Genomic DNA, 24,214 nt, shown 5'->3' on the forward strand with positions numbered 1-24,214 from the left:
CTAACTTTACTGCTGGAGAAACAAGTTAATGCAGCTGCAAAAAATACTTCCTTCACACTCAGTCCAGCCTGGAAGATGACTTGGCTGCTCTGGCAACCAGGATCCATGGCAGGATCCTTTGAGAAAGCCAGTGATATAGAGATTAGAGCATCATATGAGGATCTGGGACATCCTGATGGGCAGTGATAGCCAATACCTTGAGTTCAGCCCAGTAACTGATGAGCAGCCAATGCAGTGACTGCAGAATGGGAGTCATATGTATGTTTTACCTAGCTCCTGATAATAAACCGTGCTGAAGCATTCTGGGCCAACTGGAGTATCCAAGTTATTCTGGATATATGCTACTACAACATGGTTTATATATTCTTCAGTGAGAACAATGGTTTGCAATAGACAAATTCCTGATTGCTGTGTCCACGAACAGTGCTAATTTAGTTTACACTCCATAGTTCCCTATTCTTACGCACTGTACTCCCTACTTTTTCTCTAAAGGGCAATCATCCCAAATTCAATGAAGGAGATCAATGTGTAGAAGAAGGTTCCCATGTGTGCAGCTAGTGTGCATGCAAATGCATATCTGGAAGCATATGCACATTTGTTTTCAATGCTGACTGGGCCTGTTGAGTGATTTGATGTATCGTGTGTGGGATTCATTCCCATCTGGAACCACAGAAAGTTGTTGTTGCGGGTTCATCCTTCTTCTGTGGATTTTCTGGAGTTGATCCTCTGCCATAGTCCAAAGCTTTCTCTCTCCCAGGACTCACTCAAGCCAAAGTGAAGCACATAATTTTTTTGGCACTGGTCATTGTGTGTCATCTGAAAATTTTCCCAGGGAGATTCTCCTCCCAATGAGAATCTTAAATATATGCTAGCTTCAGAATGAGCCTTAGCTTAGGCTATGGTTGCCCCATTCCTAGAGGACTTTCCCAAGGGGGAAATGACTCAGATTTGGTTGGTTTGTCAGAGCTGTTACTGCTTACTTTCAGCTTAGCCTTTAACCTAAATCAAAATCATGTTGAAATCCAAAGAAGCAACAAAGTGTGGTGCAGTTCTGTTCACAAACTTTCATTAAATCCAGTTGTGTATTTTAGAAGCTGCTATGTGCTGCCAGCACTAAAACATTAAATAGAACAATTCCAGCAATGTGAAAAGCAATATGTAAAACTAATTTAGTGTCTAAAAGCCTCCAGTGACTATTTAATTGTGTGGGAATGCAGAGATCTGATGTATTAGTATGGGCTCCCATTAGTAAACAGAGCTGAAAAGCTGCCTGACACCAGTTTCCCCAGAGCTTTGTAGATGTATGTTAATTGCCAAAAGTTTGTTCCAAACAAGTGGCTGCAAATTGCATGGCCTACTGCTGCTATGAAGGAGGTTTTTTAAAAAAGACCAAGCCAAGAAAAAGTGTTCTTGCTTTTCAAACACATGCTAACTTTATTTAATTTATTAATTAAAACATTTATACCCCTCCTTTCCTTATGATTCAAGGTGGCTTGTTGTGGGTTGTCCAAATGGCCACAATGCCTGATGTAACTGGATGTTTGTTAGGCTGTTACAAGTATGATAGAAGAGTGGTTGTCAACCATACTGGGACAGATAGTCATTTAAACAAAATATTGACTTTTTATCCCTCATTCATCCAAGCAGCTCACGGCAGCATGTATGATTTATTCCTCCTCTATTTTATCCTTGCTACAACCCAAATTAGTATGAAGAAGCAACCAGAGAAGGAAGCTGAGACAGCATTGCATTCCTATGTCTCATTTCCAACTGATAAAAAACAAAAATTAGTGTGTTTCAACTTACTGAGCTGTTTGCAGTTGTATAAAGTGAAGTCAGACATAGTGTAAGTGTGCAAACAATGAGATGGAGCAAAGGGTTTGGTATTTAATATAAACAGGCACTTAGTCCAGCCAGGAGAGTTAGCAGATGTTCTCATTATGTTGATAGGTTTGACCAGGGCTCTTTTTGTAGAAAAAGCCCAGCAGGAACTCATTAGCATAATAGGCCACACCCAACACCAGAAATCCATTAACATATTAGGCCACACCCCTGCCAGCACAGCTCATTAGCACATTAGGACACACCCCCATGTTACCAGAAGTGTAGTCATCCAGCCACACCCACCTTTTGCTTGTTATTCTGTTTTCCTTGTTTGTTGTCAAAAGCCAGGGCTCTTCTTGTAGCAGGAACTCCTTTGCATGTTAGGCCACACACCCCTAGTGTAGCCAATCCTAATGAATTTCTGCTGTTCGGTGTGGCCTATTATGCTAATGAGTTCCTGCTGGGCGTGGCCAACTTGGGAGCCAGCCAGAACTCCGTTACTGTGCGTTCCTGCCCAAAAATAGCCCTGGGTCTGTCTATACACAGCCTTCTTTTAATCATTATACTGTCTCAGTGGGTTACAAAAGAATTCTGGAGACTATATGCATAGGCCTGTACAATTCCTATTGGTTCCAAGCACTTGTTAATGATTGGATATTATTGTTCTAGGGGGTGTGGGGTTTTTTGGTTCAAATTGTATATAGTTGGGTTGTTCTGTATGTTTGTTGCTGTGTTCTGAGCTGAATAAACAAATCACTTTTGAAAAGAGCTGACTCAAGTCCAGTACATAATAGAACCCTTTCAAGGGTCTTTAGATTGGCAGAAAGTCTGATTTGTGAACCATACAGGAGTTGAACCAATGATTTTGCCTGGAAGGTTTTTAAGGCCATGGGGAGAAAACCTGCACCTTTCCTTCTAAATAATTTAAGAATGGCATTTGCACTCTGCCAAGTTAGCTGATGAGGACAGATGTGCTGAGAATCTGGAATTATAAGAAAAGGTAATGCCTAAGTATTGAAAGTTTTTAACTTGATCTATGGCATTTCCTTTAATATTCCAACTGAATTTCCTGCATGAGTTACCGAAATGGACAATTTTAGTTTTAGTGAAGTTAATAGTTAATAATTCACTGTCACATTGCTCTTTAAATTTTATCAGGGTTCACTTCAGGCCAATCTTTGTCTGGGATAAAAGAACAGCATCGACAGCATACATTCAAATTGGAACCTTTCTGCTGCCTGAGAATGAGGGAGCATGAGTATCAATTGAATGAAGGCATATGATTAAAGAGTTAACATAGATGTTAAATAAAAAGGGAGCCAGAAGACAACCTTGTCTAACTCCTTTTTGCACTGGAATTCTTTTCAAAAGTTTCCCATCTTGTGTGAGTCTTATTTGGATGTTATTATTTTCATGCAGTTTAATAGAAGCAAAAGCCTTCTATCAATACCCATGTCAGCCAATTTGGCCTAAAGCCTTCTTCTAGAAACAGAATCAAAGGCTGCCTTGAGGTCCACGAAGGCCGCATACAAGGTATTCTTCTGATGTTTCACATATTTAAAAATAAAATAATCTAGGACCAAGCAATGATCAATAGTAGCGAGACCGGGTGTGAAACCAGCTTGTTCAATTTTAAGTAAATTGCTATAATCTAGCCATTCATACAGCTTCTGACAGAGATGGTTAGTATATAACTTACAAATCATATTCAGAAGACTAATTGGTCTTTAGTTTGATAGGTCATAGGGGCTACCTTTTCTAAATAAAGGAACAATTATAGCCAAGCCCCAGTCTTTAGGAATCTGAGTTGAGGCATCTTTATAAGAGAAAAGATTTGCTAAGGCTGGAGTCCACCAATCTATGTGCGATTTTAAAAGCTCAGCAACTATAAAGTCACCTCCTGGGGCTTTTCCAGATTTCAATTGTGATATTAACAAGGTAGTTTCAGATACAGAGACTGGAGGCCATTGTGTGGAGTGATCTAAAAGAATATCAGGAGAAGCAAGATACCACTGATCCCTAAATAAGCTGTTATAATGCTCTTCCCATGCTACTGCAGAGATAGGCTTGGGAGCATTAGAGCATTAGAGGTCTTGATTTGTGAATTGGAGATGATTTTCCAGAAGCTGACATCTTTTTCTCTAGTGGCCTTACTAAGGGATTGCCATAAAAGGGAATCAGCAGCTCTTTTTTGGGCTTTTAACAGATCCTTATATTCTTTTTTTTTAAGTTGTAATTCTAGTTTTGGAGCTGCGGTGGCTCAAGTGGTTAAGACGCTGAACTGCAGGCTGTGGAAGGTCAGTAGTTCAGCAGTTTGAGACCCGGGTGCCGCATGACGGAGTGAGCTCCCGTCTCTAGTTCCTGCTCCTGCCAACCTAGCAGTCCGAAAGCAAGAAATTGCAAGTAGATAAATAGGTACCACTTCAGTGGGAAGGTAACAGCATTCCATGTGCCTTGGTGTTTAGTCATGCCGGCCACATGACCACGGAAACATCTTCGGACAGTGCTGGCTCTTCGGCTTTGAAACGGAGATGAGCATTGCAACCCTAGAGTCGGATTCGGCTGGCTTTCAAGCAAGGGAACCTTTACCTTTAATTCTAGTTTAGCAGTTGGATTCGGATTTTGTTGAAAGGCCCTAAAGTTCTCTCTGAGAGTCAATTTCGCTTGGGTGCACTCATGATCAAACCATTTTTTATTGCCGGAGATCCTGAGTCACTTTGGCCCACCAGGTCTTAGCATCCCCCGAGCCTGCATTGTCAGTGTCCAAACTGGGCAATGAACCCCCCTCATAGCCATGCACGGCTTTAAACAGGGAAACTCCAATGGACCTATTCACTGTGTTATTGTAACTACTCCGCATATGGCAGTAGATCAACCCAGTCATCTTGTTGATGATTTATGAAGCATCTCAAAAATTCTTCCAGCACTTGGCTGATTCTCTCAGTTTGACCATCAGTTTCGGGATGGTGACCACTACTTAAGCCCCGCTCCACCCCCAATAGTTTCATCAGCTCCTGCCAGAATCCTGCCACTAACTAGGTACCCCAGTCTGATATCACTTTGCGGGGTAAGGCATGGAGTCTGATGATGTGTTGTATGAACATTTGGGCCAGTCTATTGGCTGTGGGCACCTGTTTACATGGCACAAAGTGTGCTTGCTTCAAAAATAAGTCTACCACCACCCATATAGCAGTCTTTCCCCGACTTGGGGGTAAATCCATGATAAAGTCCATGGAGATGACTGCCCAGGGTCTGTCTGGGGTCTCCAGTGGCTGGAGTAGTCCTGGAGGCTTCCCAGGATGGTGTTTACTCATTAAGCACATCTGGCATGAGGCTACGTACTTAGATATGTCCCCCTGCATCCAGGGCCACCAAAATTACCTCTGAATCAAGTTCAGGGTCTTTAAGTACCCAAAGGTCTCAGCCATTTTATTATCATGACCGATAGTCATTACTTCCCCCCTCAGGGATTCTGGAACAAATACTTTCCCATTATGGTACCAACATCCATTTTCATTTTGGGTGAGGGACCCCTCCCTCTCAATGTCTGTTTTGTCTGCATCTGACAGGGTGGACTTGAATTTCACAGTCCAAATGTCCGCCCCAGGATATGTGCCGCTTTTGCCTGGCTGCGCGTCACCACTGCCCTCCCCCCAGCTGGGAAGGCGTGAACATTGTATCCACCACCTCCTCCTCCTGTTAACTAGTGTGCTGTGGGAGGCAGGACAGCACATCGGCCAGGAAGTTAGATTTCCCTGGGAGATGGTTGAGCATGAAATGAAACATATAGAAGAACTCCGTCCACTGTAACTGTTTCACGCTTAAGCGCCAGGGGGCTTTGAGGGCTTCTAGGTTTTTATGGTCAGTCCAAACCTCAAAAGGGATCCTTGCCCCCTCCAAACAATGTTTCCAAGTTGTAAGAGCTAGCTTTATAGCTGCAGTTTCCTTGTCCAATTTTAGTATATGTGCTGCCGAAGCGAGCACAGCTTCCTTGTCCCACACGGCCCAATTCCTTTCAGCACTGGAGAACTTTTTAGACACATAGACCAATGGGTGCAACTTCCCATCTTCCCTTCTTTGGAGGATTGCCCCCCCCCATGGCCACGTTCGATGCGTCTACCTGAACCACAAACTTTTTGGTCTCATCAGGGTGGTGCAGTATGGGTTCTGAAGTAAACAGAGGCTTTAAGTGTTCAGCTGCCTTTTGGCATTCGGGAGACCCCTGCAAGCAGTGCTCCCTTTCTGGCACTCTGGCCCCTTCCCCTTTTTCTTTAATAGATCTGTTAGCGGGAGGGTGACCTGGGCAAAATTGGGGACCCCACGACATTCTGGACCTTCTTGGGCTCCATGCCCAGGCCCTTCCCAGATATGTGGTACCCTAGAAAGTCCAGCTCCTCTTTGTGGAACTCGCACTTAGACAACTGAGCAAATAGGCGATTTTCATATAGGGCTTTGAGAACATCTCGCACCAGTTGAACATGCAACTCCTTATCTCTTGAATAAATTAAGATATCATCTAGATAAACAAGGACCCCCTTGTACAGGTGCTTGTGCAACACTTCACTGATCAAGTTCATAAACACCCCGGGTGTACCAGCCAACCCAAATGGCATCACCAGGTATTCATACTGTCCCAACGGTATTAAAAGCCATTTTGTGCTCATCCCCTTCCCTGATGCACACATGGAAGTATGCATCTCAAAGGTTAAATTATGTAAAGATCTGGCCCTGGGAAGCCTCCGCCAACAAGTCTTTAATTAGCACGAGGGGGTAAGCATTTGACATGGATACAGTGTTTAATCTTCTGTAATCAGTGCACAGTCTTAACCCCCCATCCTTTTTCTTCTGGAACAACACAAGGGGGAGGTGGCTGGTCTGATAAAGCCCTGGGCCAAGTTTTTGTCTATAAACCTCCGCAGCTCTTCCTTCTCGGCGGGGCTCATGGAGTACAGCTTCCCTTTGGGCATTTTGTGCCAGGGCAAGATCTCAATTGCACAGTCAGTTTTGTGATGTGGAGGTAATTCGTTTGCTTCCCCTTCCTCGAAGACCCTGGCTAGGTCCCAGTATTCTTTAGGATCAAGGTTCAGTTCCTCCCTGGCTAGGCACACCTGCTCAGCTACCAGATGGGGCTCCTCCCACCACTGTGGATCCCACTGGTGAGCCTCACACGTGGGATCTAAGAAGTTTAGTGTGCTGGTACTCCATTGAAGATACGGGTCATGGGTCTGGAGCCATGGGCTTCCCAGCACCATGGGGGAATTCTGCGGCGGTGCTCACCACGAATGAGCAGAGCTCCCAGTGGGAGGCCAACCCAACGAGCAAGGAAACAGTTTGGTACTGATAGGCCTCCCCTTTCATTGGGGTTCCATCCATCTGGGAGAAAACTAGGGACTCTGTCAGTTTGTGCACTTTAACTCCCGGATCCATAACTGTGGCAGGGTTGATTAAGTCTCGGGTACACCCTGAGTCTGTTAAAGCCCTCACCCTGATATGTGTCCCTACTCAGGGTTGATTACAGTCACATTCACACAAAAAAGAGAGGAGGAGAGTCTCACTGAGTCTTGCACTGGGGACTGTCAGACCTGCTGGTTGGCACTCTTCACAGCAGGCCCTGGCCTTTTCCCACTGGCTGAGGTGCGTCATAGTCGCTGGATGAGATACCTTCCAGGTTGTCTCTTGGCCCAGCTTGCAGAGCTTTTGGAGTCTTGTGATGCTTTCCCAGGGTCTTCAGTCTCCTCTCCTTTCCTTCTTCCCAGTGCTCCCTCTCTGGGCTCCAGCTGCCCGGTGTCATGATTGCGCTGGCGGGCCAGGCAGGGCACAGAAAGTCCAAAACACAGTCCGGGGGCAGGGCACCAGATAAGACAGAGTAACATGAGCAGAGTCCAAAATACCAAGTCAAAGCACAGTCTAGGGTTACCAGAGATTGCAAGCTGAGTTCAGAAGCCGAAAGCCGTTCATCAAAAGTCAGGATACACAGTCTGAAGTCAGGGAGCCGGGGAAACAACATCACGCAAGCCAAAGTCAGGAGCCGGGAAGTCAGAATGAAAACCAGGAGACAGGAACGCAAGATCTGGGGTGCAGCGATTCATCTATGCAATTAGTTGCCAGCCCGAGTTGGGAATCTGAGAGACCCGCCTAAAAAGCTCGTTCCGCTTGTTATCCAATTATCAGCCGCTAACAGGATCCTGGCTCCGGTCAGTACTCTGGGCTTAGAGGACGCCAACCTCGCATGCATGCCTCCTTACGCTGGGTTGCCATGTCCCGTCGCCTCTGATCACACAAACAAGCCACCGGTGTGGGGGGGAATCAGGAGGCGTGGTGCTTGTGCTTGGCTCTACCAGTGCGGCTCCAGGTGTAAACTCTCCTGGTAGCTGGTGCTCATCCTCTGCAAGACTTAGGTCTGGTGATTCAAGGGGTGCAGGGAGCTCACCCTTGGACGTTGAGAGTGCAGAATCCCTGGGGTCAGGGTCTATGGGGCCGGGCTGCATTGCGGGCATGACACCCGGGAAGTTCGCAGCAAAGTTCCCGGGTGCTCCGCATCTCAGGCATAGCCCCGAGCGCATGCGGTGCTCACGGTCTTCCCTGGTCATGGGACCTCGCCCTCTGGACATCTTCTGGGCCCGGCCGGCTTCCTGGAGGTTTTGTGCTGGTACAGTCGCACAAGGTTCCATCTGTTCTCGGATCCTCAGGCCACCTGGATCCAGCCACTCATTGTCACCAGGTTGTCCTGGGCTAGTGCCTTCTCGAGGATCCTAGTGTTGAGGCCAGCCCAGTTGAATTCAATGAGAACTTCTTCTGGCCACCCTTGTAGCTTAGCTGCATAGGACTTGAATTCATCTGAGTATTCTTGCACCAATTGACCCCCCCCCCGCCACAACCTTTGAGCACGGGTCTGGGCTTTCTCTAGCTTCAGGAAGTGTTCATACTGTCATCGGAAGGCCTGTATGAAGGCATCCATGTTGCAGAGTTCTAGTGCCCCGACATTGTAAAGACCCACAAACCAGTTGGCCGCCCGCTCCCAAAGTCGTGACCCCACATAGTCTACCTAGTGCTCATCTTAGGCAAAAGTGTGGCCTCATTCTCTCAGGAACTTCCACACCTGGATCACAAAGAATACCAGCTTCTTGGGGCTTCCATTGAACATTTTTTCCAGGGTGTCTCAGGGCCTCTTCCACTCTGGTCTCGATCCGGGCGGAGCAGCGGGGCGATCTGGGGGCTTCTGTTCTTCCTCTTCCTCCTCGGAGATCTCTCCTGTCTTTGATTTCTTCCAACTCGCCTTGTAGTTCAGCTATTGCCCGATTGGCACTCGAGGCTTTGCCCATGGTGTTGGCTACCAGAAGGCGTTCAGGGTCGTCTTGGGAGACATGAGAGGTTCACCTCTCCTCTCTCTCTGACTGGGCTTTCAGACCCCGAAACCTGGGGGTGCTCAGGAACTAGGCTGGTTCATTCCATCTGTTCTTCATCTTCTAAGTCCAGGCCCCTCCTTTCCAGTATACTGTATGTTTCCTAGATTTGGGTTCACCTTGCTTGTCATCTTTCTTGTCAAGCAAGGGGAGTGGGATCCCGGGCTCAGAGCCAGTTGCTGTACCAGTGTCTTCGGACTCGCTGGGCATCACGAACGTGGGGCAGCGGTCGAAGAATGTGGAGTACTCACACTTTGTCAGACTCCCTGGTCAAGTCACTATCAAGCACAATGTTTTTGGCAGTGAAAAGCTTTATTGAGTTAAACGAGTTTATTTATTTATTTATTTGATTTCTATCCCGCCCTCCCAAAGGCTCAGGGCAGCTCACATACGGCAAAGCCAGATACAAATATCATAACATATATAATAAAATACAATATTTAAAACCACTATAAGACCCTCCGAAAACATGGTGCTGCAATCTATAATAATGTTAATCTTCCAAGATGGGGACAATCACTCAGATTTGGTGGCAGCCTTTCCAGTAACGCGGTCTCCCACTACGGTGTCTGTAATTTCTGACTTTCGTAGGGCAGCCAATGGCATACTACCTCGGTGGTAGGATAGTGGCGGCGGCGGCTCCTACTCGAACGCCTGGCGGAAGAGCTCCGTCTTACAGGCCCTGTGGAACTGCACAAGGTCCCGCAGGGCCCGGACATCCTCTGGGAGCTCATTCCACCAGGTAGGAGCCGCTACCGAAAATGCCCTGGCCCTAGTAGAGGGCAACTTAATCTCCCGAGGGCCTGGGACTTCCAGGTGATGGGAGTTCCCAGATCGTAGTGCTCTTGAGGGAACAATCGGGAAGAGACGGTACTTCAGGTAAGTCGGACCCTGGCCATTCAGGGCTTTAAAGGTAAGAACCAGCACTTTGAAGCGAATCTGGTATGCTATTGGCAGCCAGTGCAGCGCTTGCAGTCCAGGCTGAATATGGTCTTGCCTAGAGAGGCCCAACAACAGCTCGGCCGCAGCATTCTGCACTAGCTGCAGCTTCCGGATTTGCAACAGAGGCAGCCCTAAGTAGAGAGCGTTACAGTAGTCAAGCCTCGTGGTGACCGTCGCGTGGATCACAGTGGCCAGGTCATCATGGTCAAGGTAGGGAACCAACTGCCGAGCAAGCCACAGATGATAAAAGGCCACCCTGGCAGTAGCTGCTACCTGGGCCTCCATCGTCAATGAGGAGTCCAGGAGCACTCCCAAACTCCTAGCCTCCCGCAGAGGCACCAATGGTACCCCGTCGAAGACCAGGAGCGGGAGCCCCAACCCCAATCCAGTCCGACTCAGGCCTTTTCCGGGTTTAATTTCAACCGACTCAGCCTGAGCCAACCAGCCACAGTCTGCAACGCCCGATGAAGGTCATCGGGGCCAGAGTCCGACTGGCCGCCCAGCATCAGATAGAGCTTGGGTGTCATCAGCATATTGATGACACCCAAGCCCACACCTCCGGGCAATCTGGGCAAGGGGGTGCATATAGATGTTAAACAACATTGGGGACAACTCAGCTCCCTGGGGCACCCCACACTCAAGGGGATGTCTTCGGGATCGCTGGTCCCCCCCACCCTCTGTCCCCGACCTTGGAGAAAAGAGACAAACCATTGAAGGGCAAGTTCCTGAATCCCCACGTCAGCGAGGCGGCGGGCCAGCAACTGGTGGTTGACCATATCGAACGCAGCCGACAGGTCTAGCAGCACCAGTGCTGCCACGCCACCTCGATCCAGATGCCTACGAAGTTCCAGGCATGAACAGTACTGTGTCAGTTCTAAAGCATTTTGGCGGGTACATGCATAGATATCAAAAGTTGAAACTGTAACCCCTCCTAAGGCCCACACATACGTCATGTCATGCAGCCAGGCTCCCGCATCTCTACCACCTTCCCATGGGAATATACGATCCCATTATCTACTACACAAGCTGGCACTGAGAGCTTCAAGGGCGTCTCCCTGTGAACCAGAGAGAGGCGCATCTTGAAGAAAAGGTTCCGCAGTCTAAGATAGATCACTCACACACCCCACACTCACTCTCTCCACCTAAGGAATTCCCCTCTCCACAGCGAACTAAGTAAAGTGAAGCGAAGCATGGTTTGGCAGTGGCCATGTGTCTTGTGGCCAATTCCCAACTCTTTCTTTCTCCCTTTCCTAAGTGCCACTTTAAAAAAAGACTTCCATCCTACTGCAGTTCATGTCCTGACATGAACTGGTTCTGAACATGTCACCTTTCTTCCCAGTTCTGTGACAGTTAGGCATGTTTTGTTTTGTTTAATGTAGTTGGTGTACAGCTTTGAGAAAAAATCAGTAAATGTGCATTCTGAGAAAGGATGGACACAGGGTGACCATGGGTTTTTGTTTTTTTTTTGCTGAGGGTGTGACAGTTACTATAGGCACTGGGAGAGGGAGGAGGGAACAGTGACAGAGAAGGTTGAGGGAGAAAGTAGGGGAGAGGGTATGATTGACAAGAAGGGTTGGGGTGGGGAATAAAGAGAGGGCGTAAGTAACAGGGAAGGGTGGCAGGAGATGGGAGGAAGCAAAGGCAGGAAGAAATAGGTCATCTTTTTCCTGTAAGATTCTTGCAGGTCCTCACTTGTTCCAGTCTTACTGCTTCTATCTAGTACACTATATATCCACAATGTCATTCCTTATACAAACAGAATCTTTTTTTTCTTTAAAACCTGTATGTTGATGTTTGGATAAGCCACTCTGTAAACAGTCAAGAAGAAGGGGTGAAGTGGATTTCTCTGCTAGAGTAGTTCTAGTGACATTATACTGGACTAACAGTTTTGGCTGATGCAGTTTGAAAGGATGACTAAGGAATCCTTGAATCCTGAGAGCTTGTTCATATAATCCTTTGACTCTGGCACAGATTGTACTCCTGTCTGACTGCAAATTATGCACAATACTGTGGAAATTATTTAAGAATTTATATCTATTTGAGTTCTGCATTTTCAGAAACTGTTGCTGCAAGAAGATAAACAGTCCTATAGTAACAAAGAACTGAGTACTAAAATCACAAAAGCTTACTCACCAATTAGTCTTAACTATGTTGCTCTTCAGCCTTTGAACAGGTGTTGATAATGCACACTGATGGTATCAAGGGGGTGGTGGCCAAACTATATAAGATTCTTCTAGGCATTGAAAACAAATATCCTCTAAAGCATCAGCTTCGTTGGCAGGATGATTTACACATGGTCTTACTCGCAATGGCAGAAACTTTGGAACTCACCTGCAAACTCCTCAAAAAGCATTAACATTAAATTTCAGTTTTTCAAAACTCCGGATCGTCTAAACAAAATGAAACTCTCTCATAGCGCTTTATGCTGGAAAAATTGCAGCCATACAGGTTCATACTTCCAACTGTTGGTGGGAGTGCCCCAAGATATATCCTTTCTGGTGTGAAGTCATCAGACAAATCAATGAGATTACCCTGCTTAGTTTACTCATTAGTCCTGAAATGGCTCTTCTCAACCTTATAGATCTGACTGTTGGGACAGTAGCCCTTAAAGAGCTAAACTTGATTTTATTGGCCTCGGCAAGAATAGCAATAGCCTCCGTCTGGAAACTGGCCACTCCTCCAACTATCCAAATTTGGCACAATAAAATCTGGGACCAATTTATTTTAGCTAAAATCATGAATGACATTCAACTATCAAACAAAGACTCCTCCCGTTTCCTCCGGCTTTGAATCTATTTGGTTCCATTTACTTCACTACATGACAGACAAGGATGTGCTCCCATCGAACTCTGCTGATCTTTCATGGATATGCTTTTGATCTAATTTTGGTTCATGAGTTGTTTGGGTTTCATATAGAAGACAGAACCAATTGCAAATGGTAATAACTTGCATCCTATTTTTAGTTTGATCACATGTTTGAGGTGTTTAGAACATAAATTGGAGATTTGAAAGGATAAAGGTATTGAGGAACTGAACGTTAATATGTTGTACTCACTTCTAGGCTCAATTTATTGTTTACATTGTTGACATTGGTATTTGTATTTGTTCAAATGTTTCAATAAATATTAATTAAAAGAAAAATTATGGATCAGAGAACATGATTGCTAGCCTCATTCCAGGTGCACGTACAACCTGTTTGGTGTAGTGGTTAAGTGCGCAGACTCTAATCTGGGAGAACCGGGTTTGATTCTCCACTCCTCCACTTGCACCTGCTGATGTGATCTTGGGTCAGTCACAAGCTCTGGCACAGCTGTTCCTGAAAGAGCAGTTTGTGTCAGAGTTCTCTCAGCCCCACCCACCTCACAGGGTGTCTGTTGTAGGGAGGGGAAGGGAAAGGAGTTTGTAAGCCGCTCTGAGACTCCAAGTGAAGGGTGGGGTATAAATCCAATCTCCTCCTCCTCCTCCTCCTCCTCCTTCATAGTACTTCTATATTTTGGTGTTACTATTGTGATTGATGTGCAGACAGTTCTTACCAAATACAGTAAACCTTGCTTTAATGTTTTTAACAGGAAAACTCTAGGACCATTTCAAGCAGATATAAAAGGTAAGCACTTCTCAATATATCATTTAGTTATGTACTTTAGAATGAGTATGTAATAGAATATGTTAATAATAGGGCTGCGCTATACAAAATGGTTCACAAACTTGATTGAATAAATTATGGGATTGTGGTCTATACCGCTGTGCATAGCTTACTGTAAGTAGGATGCTATTATGTAATTTTTAATTATACCATTTAATGTGTCATGTTAAAACTTATGCAATGCTTCGGTGGTTCCAGACTTCTACCATCCTAATGAATTATTTATTGAATGTCCCATTTGTTGATTGTCCTGGCTCACTCTGTGTCATTCACCTTGAGTCTCTGTGAGAAAGGTGGACTATAAATAACAGAAATACATAAATTATACACACCCCATGAGCAAAACCAACAGAGCAAACAGTTTTTTGTTTTTTTTTACTAAAGTGTGCATTGATATGCTTTTATTATTGCCCTGGCAAGCTGTGCATTAATGTGAAGTCAGTTTTTTTCATTCCTCATCACCTGCAGTCTTTTGAAATAAAAATCATATCCCTTCTAGTAATTGAAGAAATGCCTAAGCCATTGTTGGATTGTTCTTCAGGGTGCAGCAAAGGTCTACTCAGAATCTTATACAGGCCTATTCAATGGAGCTTACTCCCAAGAAAGCATTCTTAAGATTGTACTGAAGCTCTCTTGTTAAGCTAAGGCTTTTGTAGTTCAGATTGCAGACGATGTGGTAAGAGGTAGGAGGGTAATCAGTTATACAGTATAATTCTGTAAATCTGAGGGAAATTTGTTTATCAGAGAAGGCGGCCTTGCACCCACTGTGTGAGCAAAAGCAGTGAATAAATGTATTTAATTGATACATTTTATGAGGAACTCTTTGCTCCTTGAAATTCACAAGTTTCATAATAAAGTATAGGCATTGGGGTGTTGCCAGGAAGCTTTATGGTATGTAGCAAGCAGCCAGTCATGAGTCATGCAAGTCACATCATAGCAAGTCATACAGTGGCTTCTGCCGGAACTGCCCCCAATGAGTCCTCCCTCAAAGGGCAAAACCCTGGAAAGGGCAAATCCCCTTGCGTTTTCATGGCATGGTAACATGAGTGGGGGGCTGAAACCCATTCTTCCCCTTCTTGCACCATGGCTCCAATACAAATCATGATCTGGCAGCTGGGTGATAAAGTTCCCTGTGGCTGTGGGAAATGTGAGTTGGATCAGAGAAACTCTGACTCGTGACCAAACGTCTTGTGTACTTCATATAACAAATGTCTCATGTACATCCAGCATGAAATTCTAATCAATCATAGGGTCTTGCAACTGATTTGTGCTCTTTAATACTTTTCAAATCACAATTACCTTGAAAGTTGGTCTTTCAGACAGCATGTCAGTTTTAAAAGAAGTGATGCAGGGTTGTGTTCCTGCTCCTTTTTATTTGTTTTATATAAATATTTTAGTATAGCGGTGAACAAAACAAAATTCTTTCCTTCTATGGCCAGTAGTTTCATCTGTTTTACTTTATGCTGATGACAAGTCCTTCATTTTTCATGCGCAAATTGTGTATCAGACTTAGTGTTGAAAGGTAAAACAAAGAATATAGTCTTTGGACCCAACTCACCTAAACAGAGCTTACAGATCACCTCCCATGATACTGAAGAAGTGAAGAAGTTTATTTGCCTGTGTAGTAAAATAAGTGCTACTGTTACCCAAATAGGTCCATGTATCAGGCCTGTCACATGCAGAGTGGTTGTATGTAGAATCATACATGAGTTCTGGGGTAATGAGTTATCTGGAACCATTTCAATCTGTTGTATACATGGATCCTTTTGTAGCAGAATAGCCTTAGAAAGAGGCAGGGCTTTTTTTTTTTCATTCCTGGGAGAATGCACCGGAACAGAGTTCTGGAACCTCTTTGACAAAATTCTTTTAAAGCTCATGATTTTTCAGTATACAGATTGAAAACTTCATTTCCCTTTTGAAAGTTCCAGCATCTCTTTTTCAACAACAACAACAATAAAAAAAAGCCCCTAGAAAGAGGAGACCCAGAGACGAGGTCTTAAACAAGAATGTTTTCCTTATCAGAATATAGAGCTATAATATAAAATCCAAGAGAAAGCAAAAGTGTAAAATAATACTACAATACAATAGCAGAGTCCTAGCTATGCTGCCCTTAGATGCTGCCTAATTGGTGTGAGTGTGGGAACTTAAGGGAAAATAAAGGGAGAAAGGAAAAGCATCTGCTGCCTGTCCTGAAGAGAAGAGTCCAATGTCATGTGGTTTGGGGCATGTGACCTGAACTCCTCTAAGGACGGTTCTGGGAGCCCAATTCTGAATTATCTACAACAGTGGGCGTGGCGTGAGTTCTTGCCCAGTGTATACAGAGGTCAGATTGGCCAACGAAACGCTCCTAATTCCCAGGAATTGAGACAACACGCTAGGTTTATGAATAAATGTTGCCTTTTACTAAACAGTTCTCAAGCATACGAAAACAGATGCATACACAGATTCTCTCAAGATCCTTAGTTACAATCGTTCATAGAAAGCAATCAGCAAGGAAAATAACAAAAGCAACAGACAAGGGGGATGACACAACAGGATATCGCTTATACTTATCTGAGGTCCAAGCTGGGGAGAAATCTCCTTGTAGCAGAAAAGGGGCAGCTTAAGGATCAGCGGGTGAATTCTAAAAGCACACGAGCTGGACCGGCCAGCCACGTGCGGGTTCCTGGGTCGCGACTCCCGGGAACACAGTAAGACTCACCTGCAGCACTTAAGTTGCAAGGTAGGGGAGGGGTGGGTTAACCAGAGAAACAAAGGCTGTGTTCCTCTTTTTAAAAGCTATGTTTTTGGGCTTGGCTTACGGCCATAAACCCTTAGGGTCCGTCCTCTTTGCTAAGGCTATAGGTCAAAGAGTGGTGACGTCCTAATGAGGGGAAGGGGGCAATATGCAGATATGCTACCCTAACTTCAAAGGGGGCCATGTGGCCAGGTGTGAAACTGTTGTTTCCATTGGCAACCTTTGACTTGCAGAAGATGCGCCTGGTCCAGAGGCAATCAAGGAAGTTGTCTTTGTGATTCCAAAACCAGATACCAGGGAGAATTGCGTGCTTTCCCACAGTTCGCCAATGGTGGAAAAGCCAGTTGTTTCTCCAAGTCTCTCATTGTGCATAATGGCGCTGGTCTCCTTTGTCCAGAGGCACTCTGGGAGATTCCAGGGAGGCATGTGTCTTGTGGCAGGCAGCTCAAGCCATGCCCATCCATAGGCAGCATGAGGTGCAAGGCCAGCCATTCAAACACACAGCATCAAAACACACACAGCAGTGATCCCTGAGTCCCAAATGTACAGATACACAGACATTTGACCAACACAGCATAAGCACAGTACAGACAAAATGCAATTGCAAACACATGGTAACAGGCAGGAGAAGAAGAAACTGACCCAAGATGGGGGGGGGGGGTTCTGGAATGAATGGAGGTCCACAACCAAAACAAACTATGGACTTGGGCATAGCGTGATGACCAAAAGCTCACAAGCAGAAGGAGGGGGGATCAGTGATTTCATCAGGGATGAATGAAGTTCCAGGAGCCAAATCAAGTACCAAGAAGGAGATCCAGGTACAGAACCAGCTACAAACCTGGCGGAAACAATTTGCACTGTTCGTTACTTTTGAAGAGACTTACTTCAATGGAGAAAGATAATGTATGAATGAAGAGTTTAGGACCTGCAGGAGGATTGGATCAGTGGTGCTGGGTCTTCTTTCCTATTGGCTTGATGACATTTCCTGGGCTTGTGACTTTCTGGATAAGGCCATGTTGTAGAGAGGGCTCTGGGTAGCTGTGCCAGTTTCATGTGGGAGTGTCCAAGGGAATTTCTGCCAATTTCAGGGACCCCTGACAGGAACAAATGCAGGGATCCCTGTAAGGGGTGACCTTATAAGCAGGCACCTTGTTCTGCTACAGGGAATGTGAAATTTACCTATCTGGTCTAGGCCTCAAGCCACTAAACCTCAATGGGGAGTTTGCTTCTCCTGCTTAATCCTGCCCCTCCCATAGGATTAATTTTCATTGCCACCAGCAGGTGAGGAATTGGAGGTATTTCTGTCTCTTAAGGGACTTCTACAGATCAAATATCATCCTCCTATTCCAAACGCACCATGAAGTTAGAGGAAAGCCTTGGGAATCTCATTTGCTATTAAAACGAAGGTAGGCATCTCCCTGCCTACTTTTGGCATCTTGGTTAGCCTTTTTTGGTTTTCTGGACAATGTCTGATGGAATTGAACCTGGAGGGCAAGCAGCTAGATAGAAGATGAGACAGGAAAAGGTGTATCTACCTATGTTATGGCCCTAACTTGGATGGCCCAGGCTAGCCTTATCTCATGAGATCTTGGAAGCTAAGCAGTGTTGACCATGGTTAGTGCTTGGATGGAAGTTCAGGGTTGCTACACAGAGGCAACCAATGGCAAACCACCTCTGTCTGTCTCTTGCCTTGAAAACCCTACAGGGGTTGTCATAAGTCAGCTGCAACTTGACAGCACTTTCCACCACCGGCATCCATGATTATGAATATTCTTACTCCCCAAACCCAAAAGCATCTCTTAAAAGGACCGCTAAATATGTCTACTGGGATTAAAAAATAATATATACTGTCAGCACTTTGGTGTAGTTATTTGTGGTCTGCATTTTTAAGTGACTGGACAGATAACAGGATCTTTTTCATCCATAGCCAAAACCAGTTGTTTTTGTTTTATCAGCCATGACAACAGACTTCTACAGGATGAGTCTTCATGTGTGCTGTCAGTTTAATTAGTTACTTAAAGTTGTAGATGTTATGACAGTATTCTCCCTTTTAGCCTCTGGAAAGTTTAAGATGAACTTATTCTCATCCCTGAGGACTTGGTTGTAGTGTACAAGGATGCAGAGGGAAAATTTGCAAAATACCTGTCCTTCTGGGTTTTCATGAATTAATGTCTGCCAATGGGAACGAGAAGTTGGATTGGTACTTTTCAAAACTATTTTGTGAGTATTGTGTGTGTGCGCGTTTGTGTGCATATATGCTTGTGAACCTGGAAGTCATGGTGACTTCTGGCAACCCCTAGTGGGGCTAGGACATTTCAGAGAGGTGGCTTGATATAACCTGCATTTGTGTCCCGGCTTTGCTCTGGTATTCCTTGGAGGTCTCCCTTCCAAGTGCTTGGCTTCCAAGTTCTGACGAGATCGGGCTTGCCTGGGCTATTCAGGACCGGGCGGATTGATACTTTGAAAGTTATATTTGTATGTTTGGCTGGTTTCAAATGATGGTGGCAATAGCTGGCCCTGCTTTGCAAGAAGCAATGAACAGGATGGATGTGTATAGGAATGTAATTCACACATCCCTGCACTGTTCGTTGTTGGTATCACCTCTCCCCACCTCCTTTTTCCTAGTCACAAAAAATAGGAAAATCTTGCCAGCCCCTGCAGCAATCAGCTGAGCCGTAATTGAGGCCTGTAGTAAGAAATTTTTTGGGGGGGGGCATCACTTTTGATGTCACAAAAAAAAATAGACTTAAACAAAGGACTTTCCCAAGACCACCACCGAGCCCTGTTTGTCTGACAGCAGGAACAAGGATGCCTGGGAGGAAGTAGAAGAGGAGTCCGCTTGGATGACCCAGAGAGTCCTTTGCAGGCTCAGTGTCTTTTCTGTGATAGGTCTCGTCATTGTAGTGACGACTCCTTCCCTGTGCACTGCAGCCAAAGCCCACCTGGCCCTGGCGCTCTTGGTCTCAGAAGGCCAGGCATGGCTCTTGCTGCGTGCCCCAGCAGCCATGCTTGGCCGAGAACTCCCAGGTTGACCTGGTTCTGCGGCCTTTGGGGCTGAGAGCACCGGCACCAGGTGAGCTTTGGCTGCAGCACTGAGGTGCCAGGGCAGGCCATTCTCCTTGGCTGTTGTTGCAGCCATGCCTGGCCAAGGACTCCTGGACTGACTTGGGCAGCTCCCGGCTCCCCAGGCAAGGATCAAGGTGAGGGTAGACTCAGGGTGTGGGGGGAGGGCAGATTTGGGATTGGGCATCTGCCCCTGGGAGCCCAACCATGGCTACAAGCCTGCCGCAACTCACATCTGCACAAAACTAACCGGGAAGGGAGAGTGTAAATCTACAAATGTAAATCTACAAATATTCCTATGAGTATCATTACTTGTCTTAAAAACTTTTGTGGAGAATTTCCACCTTTTAATTTGCAACTCACATTTGAGCTGCGGCACAGTTGGTAAGGGGGGTCTGTAAAATTGGATGAAGTATGCCAGATTTTCACACTGCCATTTTGAATCCAATGCTAAGCTCCCCCCACCCAGCTCAGATTGCCTGCGGGCCCATCCTTCACATGAAGGCCCTGCCTGCAGCTGGTGTGCCATTTCTCCACTGAACTGGAAAAGATTAATAGCCCCATGATCCTCACAAGCTGTGCTTGGAAAGAGTACAGCATCGTATGGAAGCTCCCAGGTACAGCAGGGTCATGTTGTGTTCCATCTGGAGAAAAACCTGTGCACAAAGAGCAGCTTTTGGTATATTCTGATATCTTCATAAATTTTCATTAAATTGCCACTTTGGTCTTTCTTCAGATATCTACAAAAACAGGATTTCTATGCTTTGTTTAGTTTCAGTTTATTGCAGGTCGTTTTTTCCAATCTTTGTTTACCTTAACATCAATCTGTGTAGGAAGTAATGATTTCTGGCCATGTCTAAAGCTTCCACTCTTTTGAATAGCCAGTTCAGTTCTCCTGAATGACTCTAATCCAGATGTTACTGAAATTGTGGCTAACTATTTAGCTGAAGTACTAAAATCAAAGACAATTCTGCATGGTAAGACCTATTAATTTTCAGTTCTGTACTTGCATCCTTGTTGTAAAGTGGTGCTGTAGTTCTGTTATGCCAATGAAGGTAATTGAATTGAATAGCCAGTTTTATATATTTGGAGAAACATTCAGCAGACCTATATCATTTTTTAGCCTAATTCAAATAGAAACTTTAGTTGTACAAAAAAATACATCAAGAAATAAAATATCAAAGCAAAATTTTACTAATTGAAAAATATCTTTATTCAACCTGGTCATCAGAGGTCATCCTGCAAATGTAGGAGCAATTGAACAAAGATTTAAATAACAATTTTTCTGCTCTCTATATGCTAGCTACTTCATAAATACTTGCCGATATTATTCAATATTGCCTTTTTTCCATTTTTGGAGAAGTCAATGCATATGATACAGCTGGATTTCAACAAGTACCCTCTTAATAAAGCAAAGTCTAAAAGCAAAATGTGTAGGCAGTTTTTAACTTCATATTAACCTTGTGTGCACTATATTGTTATGACAGCTTGTTATAAATGCTAACTACTCAAGCTTTCTAGGATGTTGAGGATAGAAGGAAGATACCATAAAATCAGGATTTGAAATAATAGATCAGACAATAGCTGTAAGTAAGCCTGGAATTTCTGTCTGCATACTGATAGGCTTGCAGGGAGACCTGATCTCAGCACCACCCTGCAGTCTTTAGCCCAGCAGGATCACCTGACTAAAGTTCCATCTTCCCCTTTAGAACTATTTATTCACCCCTCAGTCTGAACAACTTGTCTTTCAGCGCAGGTTGAACTGCCGTGGACTGCCTGGTAACCTTGCCTGAACCTATTGAACCTCTGACCCACCCCCTATCCCTAATCCTTATTCTATTTTCAAGAGAGGTTTTTTTTCTGTGCAGATACTTATTCCACCAAAAGTGGGCTCACTCTCCCCCAACAGCTTTTCCTACATAGTCAGTGGACTTCCTGGGTTTGTAGAAAAATCCAAAAACTAAAAAAATCCCTTCAGGGACAGCTGAATTCCCCCCAAAACCTTTTGAAATGGCCTCTGCAGGGATTTGCTTCAGGCATCAATGGTGAGATATTAGAATGTTTGGGGGCGGGGGAGGCTTCTAACTGGGTCTGTCAGTAAAAGGGTGGGGGGAAGGGCCCTTTCCAGGAGTATTTTGGCCTTTCAGGGAGGGAGGGAGGGAGGGAGCATTGGGGCCAGGCCTGACAAGGGTTGCCAGTGCCAGACTGGGGGATTTCTAGAGATTTTGTGCTGGACTCTAAGGTGGGCTGGGTTTGGGGAAGGGAGAGGCCTCATCTAGGTATAATGCCACAGAGTCCAACCTCCAAAGCAGCCATTTTCTGCAGGGAGACATACCCTTGCTGTCTAGAGTCCAGTTGTAATTCTGGGGGGTCTCCAGGTCCCATTTGGAGGCTGGCAACCCTAGGACTGGCAGGAGTCTAGGGTTGCCAGGTCCCCCCTGATTTGCATGACTCACCTAGCCTCGACTGCTTGCTATCGTTCATCAGCAGCCACCCTATGAAAGCCAGTGAGGTGCAGCAGTTAGAGCTTCAAAGTAGGGTCTGCAAGACCCAGGTTCAAATCCTCGTCTTGCAGTGGAAGCTGACTGCGTGATTTTGGACCAGTCACATATTTCAGCCTAACCAACCTCACAGAGTTGTTGTGCAGATAAAAAGGTGGAGGGAATAATGAAAGCTGCTTTGGTCCCCACTGTGGAGAAAGACTGTAATTTTCCTAGGTAGAGGCTGGGGGGTGGAGATGAAAAGCAGAAGACAGAGAGGCAGATAAAGGTAGGTTGGCTGTTAAATAAATAAATAGGGTTGCCAACTCCAGGTTGGGAAATTCCTGGACATTTGAGGGGTGGAGCCTGGAGAGGGTGGGATTTGAGGAGGGGAGGAACTTTGGATTGGTTTAATGTCATAGACTCCACCCTCCAGCCATTTCCTCCACGAGAACCACCATTGCCAGCCTCCGGGTGAGGAGTGGAGATCACCCAGAATTACAACTGTTGTCCAGGCAACAGAGATCAGTTCCCTGGCTGGGAGATCCGTTGTGATTCCCAGACCACTGCCACTGCTGCTGCTCTGCGGAGTGGGGGAGGAAGCAGGCAGGAGGCTGGGAGAGGGATGGGGGCAGAAAGGAAAAATGATGGGATGGGGGCAGAAAGAGAAAGAGTGATGAAGTGGGGAGGCAGAAAAACAAAGAGAAAGATGACAGGTCAGAAAGAGAGAGGAAGTCACATGCATGGAGGAGAAATAGAGAGTAAGGAAAGTGGGGTAGAGGGGAGAAATAGTGTGAGAGAGGTAGGGGGTGAGGAGAGGAAGCAAAGGTGTGACGAATGAGAAAACCATCCCGCATGTTTCTTGCGGGTCTCCACTTGTAGTTATCTATAGCTATTCTATTTTACCTTACCATATCACATACAATGTATTTATGGATATGTTTTATTCTAGGAAGATTTTTCTAAAATACTTGTATGAGCCGCCTCTGAAAAAGATTTCATACTTCAAAAGCTTAGCACAGTAAATAAAGGCCCCTCCTCCGCTTTGTTGTTCTTATTTTCTTGTTCTTATTTACAATCTTCTCTATTTTTAGCAATATTAGTCTGAAAATGATTACTGTTACAAGTTTGGAAACAATCAGTTTCTAGTGAGTATAAGAATTGGCAAGGTCCAACATTTGATTTCCAACAGTAGATGGCAAACCAGGTATTTTTAGAAGTTCAGAAACAAGGTCACCAGCGTCTGGATGGCAGGGCTTTGCTGTGGGTATGCATGGCAATTCAATTTAGTTGTTGTGGCTGTTGATAGAATGAATTTGTCTAATCCTTTAAAAAGCAATTTAAACTAATGGTCATTACTATGATATCATCTAGAAGTAGGTGGCTGGAGATCTGCTATTACAACTGATCTCCAGATGACAGAGATCACTTCACCTGGAGAAAATGGCTGCTCTGGAAGGTGGACCCATAATACCCCATTGATGTCCCTCCCATCCCCAAACCCCACCCTTCTCAGGCTCCATGCCCAAAATGTCCAGGTATTTCCCAGCTCAGAGCTGGCAACCCTATCTAGAAGTTAGTTAATGCACTATGTGAAGCAGAATTTTGTTGAGCTACACACAAGATACAGTTCCAACTTTTCATATTTACAGTGAGATCTGTTGATTTATGATGGGATTCACTCCTAATCTTTCTACATAATAATTTCCACTTTAATACTGAGAATTTACACTTAAAAGACTCATAGGATAATATTCTACATAAGAATTCCCAGTACGGTTTCAGAAATGCGCCTATTGTGATAAATGTTGTTAATCTTTAAGGTGCCACTGGATGCTGGTTATGATGTATTTTTGTAAGCCACCTAGAGTGCCACAAGGTAGAAAGGTGGTTAATAAATGTTTTAAATAAATCTCTCCCTTATTATAATTGAATAGCAACGTTCTATATTGAACGTTCTAAATTTGGCCCCTTTAGTGTTTGGCTGGAAGAACTGCCACTCAGAAGACGCTGGCTGGGTTGACTGGCTGCTTTGTGCAGTCCCGCCCAGCATTTCAAGGTCTTTTGCATATGGAAGCTGATTGGACTTTACTCCATTCCACACCTCAAACTCCCCCCCCCG

The 24,214-nt window shown here is 45.1% G+C and overlaps 1 protein-coding gene across 2 annotated transcripts in view; it reads left to right on the forward strand.

The window, feature by feature from the left end:
* Positions 1 to 24,214, forward strand: part of PAWR (PRKC, apoptosis, WT1, regulator) — a 134,826-nt gene that overhangs the window by 91,800 nt on the left and 18,812 nt on the right. For both annotated transcript variants that reach the window (XM_015415219.1, XM_015415220.1), the window contains exon 4: positions 13,739 to 13,773. In XM_015415219.1, the coding sequence (XP_015270705.1) occupies positions 13,739 to 13,773 (35 nt within the window). The remainder of the gene's footprint in view (positions 1 to 13,738; positions 13,774 to 24,214) is intronic.

The sequence above is a fragment of the Gekko japonicus genome, unplaced genomic scaffold, assembly GCF_001447785.1.
Source record: "Gekko japonicus isolate JY-2015 unplaced genomic scaffold, Gekko_japonicus_V1.1 scaffold118, whole genome shotgun sequence".
In the NCBI taxonomy this organism is placed as follows: Eukaryota; Metazoa; Chordata; class Lepidosauria; order Squamata; family Gekkonidae; genus Gekko; species Gekko japonicus.